General features: G+C 33.5%; 1 protein-coding gene, 1 long non-coding RNA gene and 1 pseudogene across 2 annotated transcripts; 1 reads left to right on the forward strand and 2 right to left on the reverse strand.

Annotated features, from left to right (window-relative positions):
* Nucleotides 1–1358: 1358 nt before the first annotated feature.
* LOC111809805 (protein NRT1/ PTR FAMILY 4.3-like) lies at nt 1359–5063 on the reverse strand. The gene is made up of 5 exons (XM_023696236.2): nt 4778–5063; nt 4472–4689; nt 3243–3686; nt 2596–2732; nt 1359–2493 (listed from the first exon to the last, which is right to left on the reverse strand). The coding sequence occupies exons 1-5, from the start codon at nt 4935–4937 to the stop codon at nt 1596–1598; spliced, it is 1857 nt and encodes a 618-aa protein (XP_023552004.2). The 5' UTR covers nt 4938–5063; the 3' UTR covers nt 1359–1595.
* A 1620-nt stretch (nt 5064–6683) lies between these two features.
* Nucleotides 6684–6834, reverse strand: LOC147789395 (5.8S ribosomal RNA; annotated as a pseudogene).
* A 3909-nt stretch (nt 6835–10743) lies between these two features.
* On the forward strand, nt 10744–11871 carry LOC147789396 (uncharacterized). The gene is made up of 2 exons (XR_015411788.1): nt 10744–10904; nt 11508–11871. It is a non-coding gene; the product is annotated as an uncharacterized LOC147789396 (long non-coding RNA).
* The last annotated feature ends 659 nt before the right edge of the window (nt 11872–12530 follow it).

The raw sequence follows: 12530 nt of genomic DNA on the forward strand, positions 1-12530 counted from the left end.
GGGTTCAAATACACCGCTAGAATTTATTTCCAAGAAAATGTACACGGACGATCAAGCCATTTGCAGTTGGAACAATAATGGGCTGTGAACCTAAATGAATCTGTATCTTTGATTTTTAATGTCATTACTATTATTCATCTTAGGCAAAGAGATTATTTATTAGATTTCATGTCCACGAGGAAAACCAGGTTATTATCATGTAACCAACTTCACTGAATAGAAGTCTCATCTTAACATTATCACTCTTTTTTGACAGACAGGTAAGCAATGAGAATTGCAAATGATAGATGACGAAACACCAACATCCTCTGATGGTGGTGGAAATTGACTGTGTAATTTGACTCTCATCTCATATTTGTAGTAGAATTTTAGAACTCTATCTCTGCATTTTACCTGTCGTAAAGCCACTAGTGTTGGAACTAGAGCCAATTTCTTTGTATCCACATAAAGGCTATGAATTTAAAATCCTCAAGTGGAAGATGAATCAGGGTGTGGTTTTTTTAGACTGTTTAGGTCTTTTTTATTGCTTTGGTTTGTAGAAGGGGGGCCATTCCCATCTTTCTGCAGCCAATATTGACATCTGTTCGGCCAGGAGTTTTGAGGAAAGGGCCTATCCCCATCATGGGGAGCCAAGCTCAGACAACAAAACATGTTTGGGACATGTCTCCTTGCATAAAGTTATATGATTGATTACTAAAAAGCTTAACACATACTTCTTTGCAGTGTTTCTACTGCATAACTCTCTCTCTCTCTTTCTCTCTCTCTCTCTCTCTCTCTCTATATATATATATATATATGGAAATCCTTTCTTTTTTCCTTCCTTTTTGACTTAAGTTTTATAGGGATTTCATTATGTTCCTTGTGCATGCATCACATCACATTAGCTAGATCTCTTTGGGGCCCTTTTTTTTTCCCACTTAGTTATTCCTTTTCTGTCAATTCATATTTTTAATGAAGGTTATGCTTGGCTCCCCAAAAATTAAGGAGCGAAATTGATGAGAATTTGTGGGAAGGAGATGGAGAATGCTTTGAATACTGTCAATGGACTTTTGCCTAATATATATCTTTTGCTTACTATCCTTTCCAACTTCTGTAAAAGTATACTTTTTTTTTAACCTTTTTCCAGTTCAATTCTTCATTTTCAGTCCTTTGATGAGAAAAAGATTAGGATATTCTTGTAGTGGAATACTTATTGGTGCTTCACTTTGTAAAGAAAGTTTCTATAGCTTTTGGATAAAGGCTATTTTATCTTTACTACTTAATTCTTTTAATAATTTTAAAAACCAATTCTTTCTTGAAAAGTCATTAAACCATTTGGAGAGTAAGATAGTTTTAGAGTCCTATCTTTCATAGAATGATCTTTTTTTCAGTGGAGGAGAAAGCAACTTTTGTCATTCATTTGAAGATAATATGACGAAGACAATGAGACATTTACAGGTACACATGCTTATAATATTTGTTTACTGTCTTATCTACTGAATTAGGTACACATCTATCACACAAACTCTATCAATTCACCCACCCAACCCATCTAGATCATATCGGCTAGTTGATCTAAAAAACAGAGAAAAAAAAGTAGCCTGAAAATCTCTTGATCAAGGAACATAATCATCAACATTGTTCTTTGAAGAATTGAAATTATAAATGTGATAGTCTTCTCCATGGTGGGGGTTGTCATTATGTTGTGGCTTTTGTGAGACAGATGGATGTTCGTCGAACCATTTTGACCAGAAGAGGTAGTTAAGAAAATTGAGGAAGCTAAGTGCAGCCAGCAACCAGTAGAAGAGATCAAGCCTGTCTTTGTTTAGGTTATTGTCATGGAGCCAACCTCCATTGGAGGAGCTCGATGTGATCTTATTCACCATTGACACAAGCAGTGAGCTCAAATAGAATCCAAATGAGTATGAGCAATATGTCATGGCTGTTAAAAATGCTTGCATCCCTTTTATTGATTGCTTGTAAAAGAACTCAATGAGTCCAACTGCTGTAAACATCTCTGATAACCCAAAAATAAGGAACTGTGGTGTGATCCAGAAGATTGATATCGTCTGGTTCAAATTCACAGCTGAATCTCTCCTCTTTTTCTCCATTATGGCTGCTGAAACCATCGAAAAAGCAGAGAGAAAGAGACCGAAACCGATACGTTTTAAAGGAGATATTCCAGAGGTATGGCCAGTGAATTTTCTAGCAAATGGGACAAAGAATGTATCATACAAAGGGACGATGATAATGAGCATAATGTAAGGAATAGACTGGAGGGAAGCTGGAGGAATGTGGAAGGATTTGGTAAGTTGGGTGTTCATGAGACTTCCTTGTTGAACTGAAAATGTTTGGAGCTGAGCCAATATGGTATTGAAAACTATTGTGCAGGCAAATATTGGGACAACTGAAACTAATATCTTCACTTGTTCAACTTGATTGGGAGTGCACAATCTCCATGGGCTTTCCTTTGCTGCTTCATCCTGGTTTTTGATACAAGCCTTGTTCAAGAACCTGATATCAAATTTCTCATGTTAAAAAGATTTAAGTTTGTTTAAGGAAAGTTTAGGACAGGTTCTAAAACAAGTTCAAAATGGAGAATTGAAGTGGACTTGCCTGAACTTTTGAGTGGGAATAAGGTTGGCAGAGTGAGAGGATAAGCCAACTTTATCATTACTGGTTTGGCTTCCATGAAGCATATGAGGGTTGGAAGGACAAACTTGCTTTCTTTTCAAAAGGGCAGCAACAAAGACCTGAAGAATTGTGTGTTTTTACACCAATTATTTGGATTAGTATGACAGAGTTTGATTCAACTTTTTCTGGACAATATGACTCACCAGACACCACTAACTTTTTCATAGATGTTCATCCTTTTTTTTTTTTTTTTTTGTGCCCGAAAAACTTTCGAAGAGTCTACCCACTACGAGTCTATATGTACGTATACGACCTTAAAAGATTTTAGTTTACGTATTATAGTTAACAGAGATAGCATGGGTTGTAAGAGTATATGATTCTAAAGTTCTTATGGAGACCGCTATGAAAAGTTAACTAACAGTACAATGATGAACAATGTAATGGATCAGAAGTATTCAAACAGAAATAGAATGTTTTAAGAACAGGATAACGAAAAGGGAACGGGCGAAAATGGATGGTTTTGGGAACATTTTTCGGACACAAAGGAAAGCTTTAAGAAGAAACAAACAAATTTTATGATAAGTCATAGTAAACTCAAGTAAAAGTAGAAGGAAAAGAAAGTGAATTACTTGAAGAATAGTGGTGAAAATGGGTCCTTGAGGGGGTTTATTCCTGTAGTAAAAAATGCCAGCAACCAAACTGATCAAACCCAGAGCCATAACAGCAGCAGAGACTCCAAAGCCAACGTCCATGCCAGAGTGAGTTTGGATCCAAACAAGAAGAGTGAGCGCAATGAGTTCTCCAATGGAGAAGGCCAAATAGGCTGCATTGAAGTATGTTGAGAGCGTTTTGGATTGGCTTGGACTTTGTGGACTGAACTGATCAGCCCCATGAGCTATCATATTGGGCTTCACACACCCACTCCCCAGAGCCACTAAGTACAGTGCCACAAAGAATATCAATGCCTTTAACCCTTTTGCTTCCACACACTCATTTCCATCACTTTCTAACATGTTGCATTGGGGTGGCTTGAGCTGAGGAACATGAGCCTGAACCGATAGCAATATGAATCCCTGCACATATGAGTACCAGCATATTATTTGCCTTTCTTTCCCTTTACTACTCTCTCTCTCACTATCCCTATAATCTGTCGTATATGCATGCACATGCAAAATCTTTGACTTTTCTTGAGATGATGTACGTGCAGTGTGCTCACAAGTATAACTAAAAGATTACATGTGAGATCCCATATCGGTTGGAGAGGGGAGCGAAACATTTTTTTATAAAGGTGTGGAAACCTCTCCCAAACAGACGCGTGTTAAAACTCTTGAGAAGAAACCTGGAGAACAATATCTGCTAGGAGTGGAGTTGGGGTGGATACGAGGTTGTGTGCCAACAAGGACATTGGGCCCTGAAGAGAGTGGATTGGAGGGTCCCACATCAATTGGTGAAAGGGAACAAGCATCAGCAAAGACGCTGGACCTTGAAGGGGGTGGATTGTGAGATTCCACATCTGTTGGAGAGAAGAACAAAACATTTTTTATAAGGGCGTGGAAACCTCTCTCTAGCAGACGCGTTTTAAAAACCTTGAGGGAAAGTCCGAGAAGAAAAACCTAAAAAGGATAATATTTGCTAGCAGTAGACTTAGACCATTATAATATAATTGCACTCGGCTATTTAAGTTGATATAAGCTGTGAGGAGATTGATTCATTGAACTTGTTGATTATATGTTCTAAAAGAGAAAACCATATATAAGTTTTTGATAAACATGAAAGGATGGAGAGTGATTTTGAGTGTTAAAGAATGATTTTGATAGAAATGAAAGAAGAATGATGAATGATGAAAGGAGGAACTTACAGAAAGTTCAACAAAGCCAAAGATAAGCATGGTCCAAAAACTCCCAAGATAAGAATCAGACAGGAAGCCACCAACAAGTGCCAAAAGAAACACTGTTCCAACAAAGTTTGTCACTACGTTTGCAGATTTTGACAGTGAAAAGTGCATCTCATTTATCAGATATGTTATCAGATTGTTCCCAACTGCAGCAATCGCCATTATCTCGAACGCTTGCAGTCCTGCACACCGACCATACACGACACGCTCACTCTATCAGATTCATTCATGTCCTCATTCTTTTTAGAATAAAAAGAGAAAGAGAGTTACCAAGAACAAAAGCAGCTGCTCTCATTCTGCCGTGGGAGACGGCGTTCGAGGGTCGTCCTCTCCAATCAACGGTGACATCTTCAGATGGCATGGCGTTGGCGTTGGCGTTGGCGTTGGCGTTGTTCTCCCCCTTGAAATCTCTCCTTCTTTCCATTTCCATTTGTTTGGTGAAGAGAGTTTTAGGTGTCCTAACTCTTGTTGTTTGTGCTGAATCTGAGGCTGAGTTCTTGTGTTGGCCCTTTCATTTATAAAGCCAAAATAACAGCAAAGGCCCCCACCTCTCCACCCATCCATTTGGTTTTAGTTTTTTTTTTTTTTTTTTTTTTTTTTTTTTTTTTTTTTTTTTTTTGTTAATGAAATGAAAGCCCCCTTTTCATAAAATTCTTTGTCCACTGAAGAGATTCAACGGGAAAAATAGTGAGTGATTAGAGGTGCTGTTGGTGGCCTTCTTTTTCTTGATAAGCTTCACATCTTTACCTTTTCTTTCCCATACATAACATAGTTTTACTTTTCTCCTTTACTTTCCTGTTGGTGCCCTGACCTGTGCATGCTAAGGCCTATGCCCAAGGCGCGCTCATGGGCTCCAATGCTGACCCCGTGTGTGCGCCCCATGCTGGTCCTGCGTGAGAGCGTGCAGGCGCCCTGCTTGCCGTTGCTTGCGCGCCCTAGTGGCTCTTGAGCGCATGTGTGCGTGTCTTGTTGGCCCCACAGTATGCCCTACATGACTTTGAGTGCGTGCGTGCCAAACCCCACGCCACACAAACGCCCCTATCACAGCACAACTAGAAGTCCATGTTTACACCTTTGCGTAGCCCACTCCTAGGCACACGTGCTAGCCACAAAACGAGATTAACCTTTATGAAAACACACCCTGCTTCACATGTTGTGCTATACTCGCAAAAAGAAAAAAACTAGACAATTCTTCGTTAAACGTTATATGAACATATCTCAACTAGTTAAAACTCATATTCTCAACCAAAAAGTCAAAAGTTTGAATGATGACTTCACCCTGTTGACTCAAAGAGTAATGAGATGTCTACCACTCTTTATGCACATAAAGCACACGTATTTTTATGGCTAAACTTGGTGCATGACACGAATCCTCGCTTGTTGAACATAAAGCACACATTTTTACTTTTGGACTACCGACAATCGTATTTTTACTTATTTTATTGAATAAACTTTAATTATTTCTAATCAATGTGAGACTTTCATAACCTTCTTTGAGTTCAATAATTTTCTAACTTCTTTATACTCTGTGTATCTAAGCTTTATTAGCTAAACCTCGTATAAGATTCTTCGATATTATTTTTCTCTTTATTTAATACTTCAATACTAATTTAGTTTATTATTTTTAATAATAAGTTAGATGATATGGTAGTAGTTTATTCAAATATCCATAATCCTTATAATATTTGAAAATAACAAAATATATATATATATATATAGTTCTTTTAGAAAGGTTTAAGAGGGAGGGAAAATTAAAAAAAATGGAAAGTTAAATTATTATAATATTAATAAAGACCCTTTGTTTATAAAGGATAGATTAAATATCATATAATACTTAATTAGATTAAACATTAATGTTGATAAAGAAAAACATGTCGGTTTTGTCAAACATGTTTTTTTTTTCTTTTTCCTTTCTTTAAATATATTTAATTTTTTGAAATGCTTAATTTAATTCCATAGAGCTTTAAAAGAAATAATAATTTAAAAAAAGGAAAGAGGGAAATTATGGGGGTTGGTGGAATAAGTGCTCCCTTGCCTCCTCATTCTTTTCCTTTTTAATTAAATTATTTTTTAAAAATTAAATTATAAATTTAGTTTATAAATTTTCAAGTTTATATCTAAAATGTAAATTAAATAAATTTTTTTTTATTGATCTACTAAATATCAAATTTCAATTTTATATTCAATTAGATAACAAAAATCTTTAATTTTCTGTATTCAAAGACTCGGTGGTTCGCGGAATCCTGCAATTCACAACAGTATCGCATTTCGCTACGTTTTTTTTTTTTTTATCGATGTGAGAGCTGAGATATCTGTTGCCGAGAGTCGTTGGAATAATCACATTAATAGTTGCATTGACAGTTATCTTCGAGCTCAAATTTGTTTTGGTGTTACTTTTTAAGTGATAGTCACAATTACATTGACAGTTACGTTTATAGTTACATATGTGGTGAAGGTGGAAATAGTAGTGAAAGTGAGAGTTCCACTATAAGAACTAGCACGGATGGAAGTGATTTAACTAGAACAGAGAGTTGTATGGAAAGTTCTATCGAAAGTTCTATGGAATAATACGACAAGAATGCTTTGCCCCTTGCACACTGAGACCGGGGTAGGGGGCAAGCTTATTCGTTTGAGCTCCTTGGCTTGGTGAATTCTAATAAATGTTGAATTGAGTCAATAGCTTCAAATAAGAGGCTAGGGCTTCTGGTGGAGTAGAGGAGACGATTAGAATAATGAACTTGAAATGCGAAGCTCGAGTGGGCGGTGAGCGAGTGGTTAGCGGAAAATGACGCCCTAGTTAACGACATTCCTCCTTGCAATTGACACTCAAGGAACCATGGGGTATTCCATACAGGGCAAGCAAGTCTTGGGGACAAGACATCCATGCAAGGACCTCAATTCTCATTAAGTGGTCGAACCAAAGTTATTTTATTTATTTATTTATTATTATTATTATTTTTTTTTTTGGAGAAAGGAGACACAAAATTAAAACTTTTTTAACAATAAATTAAAAATTCAAGAGTCTATTAAAAAATAAAAATAAAATTGTTAAAATTCAAATCAAACATTTAAAAACTAAATTTATAATTGAAAGAATAATATGATTAAATAGTTAAAATAATATTAATAAAAAATTAAAATGAATTGAATTTTAATAATTTATCTTAAAAAAAAAAAAAAAGTCTCTTCTAAATGCAATTAATATGGAAATGGAAAACTTTTCCTCACAAAGAAAAATTCAATTTCTCTCAAGCTTCGGTTTGGTAGGCCCTGACGTTGACACGTGGCAACAAACTATTGGGTTGTCGGCAGATAGAGTCAACAATTGGAACACTTTAAAAATGTGCAGCAAGGTACAATGTTAAAAAAATAAAAATAAAATAAATAAATAAAAATAGTGATGTAATGTGGGAGACAAAGTGGCGACATAACATTTTAGTCCTAAGTGGATCCTTATAGCCCTTACAATTGTTTTTTTTTTTTTAATAAATATGAACGATATAAATAAATAAATGTATCGAGACGTGATTTTATCCGAGTACAGGAAATTTATAATAATATATTATCTTATAATATAAGAGTTCGAAAATAACTATTTTAAGTTAACAAATAAGGATAAAGATTCGAACATCTAATTTTTTAATCAAGAATATATGTCTTAACTAGTTAGATACTAAAAAATATATACACATAGAGAAAAATAATTTTAAAAATGATATAGTTGTAAGGTTCGTGAATTCAACCGGAGTGTATGAGGGAGACTTTAATTGAATTTTTCAAAATTTAAGATTTAAAGTACAAATTTTTTTCTCTCTCTTATAATGTTTTTTCTCCCCCACCAAAAAAAAAAAAAATAAATAAAGTCAACCCTTTGTAGAAAATAACTCTTCCATCACATAAATTGAACTTGGACACACAAAAAAAAAAAAAAAAAAAAAAAAAAAAAAAAAAAAAAAACACCCATGTTTTTTTTTTTTTTTTTTTTTTTTTTAAATTTATTTTCTTTCCATTTTTATTTATTTTTTTCATTCAAAGAATAAAAATGCCAACCATTTTCAAAACCATATTTTTAATAAATAATATATATATATATATATATATATATATATATATATATATATATATATAAAAGGCTAGGGAATGGGTTGGTGGTTGACGTAGCCTAAGCCTACAATAAATAAATAAATAAATATATATATATATATATATATATATATATATATATATATATATATAAAATAAAATAAAAAAATAGTTTTCTTTTGGTATCCACTTATTTTTCCCCACTTTGAAAAATTTTAGGTACATTTCCAAGGTTACATAATTGCCTCATCTTTATCTCATTTATTGTGTTTTTAGTTTAATTATTATTTAAATATGGAAGATTATATTTTAATTATCCATTAGGATATAAATTTAATGCTTTCATTGGCCAAATTATAAATTAAATGAAAATAGAAAGAAAATTTTCTCAACTATATTAAATTAAAATTTAACTGAAAACATTAAATATTTTAGATTAGAATGAATTTGATTTTGATCTCGACTCCAACGCATCGAACACAATCAAAAGAAATAGCTGTTGGGTTTTATGTCCTAAAACTCATAGTTTGTAAACAAAGATATATTCTATTTTCAATAAAGTTATTATTGATGTTTTTTCAGTAATAAATTGTTATTGAATAAAGTGAACTTTACGATCATTAATCTAAATCCAATAAACTAAGAACACTCTGGCTATAGTATGATTACTTGAACTATATGTAGAGACATAAGAGTGGATCAAGTTCAAGTATATAGTCAAAATGATCTATAGTATAAGGATAAGGCTGAGTACCTTATTCTGGGGACACTATGGATGCGGCCCACTTTTGTATATGATATAAACAATGTGATCACTAAATTGTGCATGTGGAGACATGTGAGTGGGGGCGTCCTATGCAATGAGTATTGCATAAGATCGGATCATGAAGAAAACCACTCTCACTTTATAAAGTCGTTTACTGTTGAGACTGATTTTCTTTTCATTCGATAACCTAGGTAACTCGGTTTTAATCCTGAGCTAACCATGAACTCCTGTTTATTCGGAATTATCCTTAGATTTGCATGGGTGAGAGTGGCTCTAGTTCGCCGACTCAACAGGCCTCCCATTTCAGGGGTAAGACTGGGTGAATGGCTGGGGACATGGGGTGCAAGACGGAATTCACTCCTACCCACTTTTAGGGATAGAAGAAAGGTAGTTCCCTTAAGCACTGACTCCATGTCTTGAACAAGGGGCCCCACCCTCTCATTGGCCTGAGAGGGATTCGGTTTACTGGTTGGACCACAAACCAATTGTTCATTAGAGGATCAGTGAGACATAAGGAACAAGAAATAACTTCAGGGGTAAAACGGTAAATTGACCCAGCTCTAGTTACGAACAACCTGTGAAGGATCGACTTACTAATCATGGTTATATCAGATGGACAGAAATATATCTATAGTGAGGGGAGTGCAACTACTAGGCTATAGTGGAGTGTCCTAGTAGTTAACGAATGTTGGTTAACCAGGTTAATGAGTTTAATCGGTTAATCTTGGATCGTTGGAGCCCATGATCTATAGGTCCATTAGGTCCCTCTGCTAGCTCATATCGGACTAAACCATAGAACAGTGTGACGAGTGAGTTCGAAGTGTTCGAATTCAAATTAGGGAATATGCGTTACATATATACGATATATTTAACCGCAATTTTGTTTTATTTACGAATTAAACGAAAAGAGAGAATCTGAGATATTTAAATAAGATTTAAATATCTTAATCAATTATGTGTCGGAATTGATTGGGATTGGCATTTGAATTAATATTAAATATTAATTAAATGGTTTAATTAATCATTTAATGTTACTTTAATTTGAAATTCATTATTCAAATTAATTGTTGAATTAAAATGAAGAAAGTCAAAATGTTGACTTTCATCTAATGGAAAAATCCATGTTAGTGAAATTTTGAGGTGTCAAAATTTGGTTTAACCAAACTTGCATGTTTGCCAAATAAACCCCACAAGTTTGAGTGGAATTTTGAGTGTCAAAATTTGGTTAACTCAAACATGCATGCTTGCCACATAATCCCAAACATTTGAGTGGAATTTTAAGTGTCAAAATTTGGTGATCTCAAGTTTGCATGAACATGCAAACTTGACTCTTTAAATAGAGTGATCATGATACTTGGAATGAATTCTTCTTCATCTTGATGAAAAAACCTTGAAACAAACACTCTCTTTCACATATACAAAATCCCTCCCAAGTTTAGTCACTCACCGGATTCCACAATCCCGTTCTAAGGCCGGAGGATAGTGGAGAAGACACTAGTGGTGGTTCGAAACCGGTTCGTGAGGCAAAAGGAGTTTGAACTACAAAAGGTTAGTATTTAAACCCATTAAGTTTTAATACTTATGAACATGCTAGTTATTTACAATAATTGATGTTCTAAAAGTGCCTAAGATCCAAATTGCTTCCGCATGTGTTATATTAACACCATCAATAGCACCCTATACAAATAGGCTTGTTTATACCACGAAAAAATACGGGTAATTATTAACAAATAAAATTAATTTTTCTTTTTAAAATTTAGTTTCAATTGGTTAAATTTAAAATTTTAAAATTGGAATTTTTTCATTAAATAAAGCAAAAGATATTCATATGAGTATTGGACGGAAAGTAAATATTTTAAGTCGGTTAATTTATTAATTATTATATATGTAAAAAAAAAAAGGATTTGTCAACATATTTTATTTTTTAATTTTTGAAAAAATGGAGAAAGAAGAGGAAAAGAAAAAAGGAAACATTATTACAAATTGACTAAGAATAAATTGCTTACGAAGAAAAAGTCAAAGGCTTTGACTTTGAGATGATCAAAATGGAATAAATTTTACAAAAAGTGTAACCACACACTCCATCCCTATAGATATTGTTTTTTTTTTTTTTTTTTTTTTTTTGCTTATCCTCAAATCCACCGGTAACAGATATGGTCTTTTTTGGGCTTTCCCTCAACCAATTGTGGGACATCACAAGCCACCGCTTCGGGGCCCAACGTCTTTACTGGGACACCGCCTCGTGTCTATCTCCCTTTGGGGAACAGTGAGAATGGCACATTGTCTGGTGTCTGGCTCTGATACCATTTGTAACGACCCAGATCCACCGCTAGCCGATATTGTTCTTTTTGGGCTTTCACTTTCGGGCTTTCCCTCAAGGCTTTAAAACGCGTCTACTAGGAGAAGGTTTCCACACTCTTATAAATAGTGTTTTGTTCTCCTCCCCAACTAAGGTAGATATAATAAAAAGTTTTGTAAATTAATCAAAAAATAAATATATTATGCAAAATTTCCAAGTGGAGGACCCAGGCTTATTATATATTTTAGTGGTAGAGAAAATGTTTTTTTTTTTTTTTTTGGTAAGATTATAACGTCTGATTCAATATTGTCAACCGATTTAATTATATTTATTTTATTAATTAATATAATTGTTAAAAAACTTCTCGAGAAACTCGATCAATTCAATCTAACTCGTACGGTTTGAGTTGAATTAGAAACTTATTTAAATTGAAATAAATTCAAATAAATGAAAACTTCGTACATTCTCCCAAGAGTAGATTGAGTTGAACCCAAATAACTCAAATTTATTTTTAATTTTAAAATATACATTTTTGCTTACAATATATATACATATATTTAATTAATTTTGATTTAATTTTATAATTTTTTTTTTTATTATTGATTCTCAATAACTTGTAAAAATAATTTTAAATATTTATAAGGTAATTTTCAAAAAATATATATTGAAATTTTAATAATGGCATATTTGAAAATAAGCTACAATTTTACTTTTATTAAAAACATAAATTTTGAATAAATTAAATTTATTATTTAATAAAAATTGTTTAATAATTAGGTTGAGTCTAAAAAAAATGTTTAATTCGACCCAATCCTGCCCACGTAAGTTCATCTATATAAAACAAAATGCATGTTTGTGTATGTACGTCATCCAAA

This window comes from Cucurbita pepo, chromosome 14 (assembly GCF_057944985.1).
Source record: "Cucurbita pepo subsp. pepo isolate OVF chromosome 14, ASM5794498v1, whole genome shotgun sequence".
Classification (NCBI taxonomy): Eukaryota; Viridiplantae; Streptophyta; class Magnoliopsida; order Cucurbitales; family Cucurbitaceae; genus Cucurbita; species Cucurbita pepo.

Excerpts from the sequence above, each read along its gene's own strand:
- LOC111809805 (XM_023696236.2), bottom strand. The coding sequence starts at position 4,937 with ATGGAAATGGAAAGAAGGAGAGATTTCAAGGGGGAGAACAACGCCAAC. Across the intron at positions 3,687-4,471 it reads TTGGCTTTGTTGAACTTTCT|GGATTCATATTGCTATCGGT; the intron begins GTAAGTTCCTCC and ends TCATATGTGCAG. Across the intron at positions 2,733-3,242 it reads TTTTCACCACTATTCTTCAA|GTCTTTGTTGCTGCCCTTTT; the intron begins GTAATTCACTTT and ends ACAATTCTTCAG.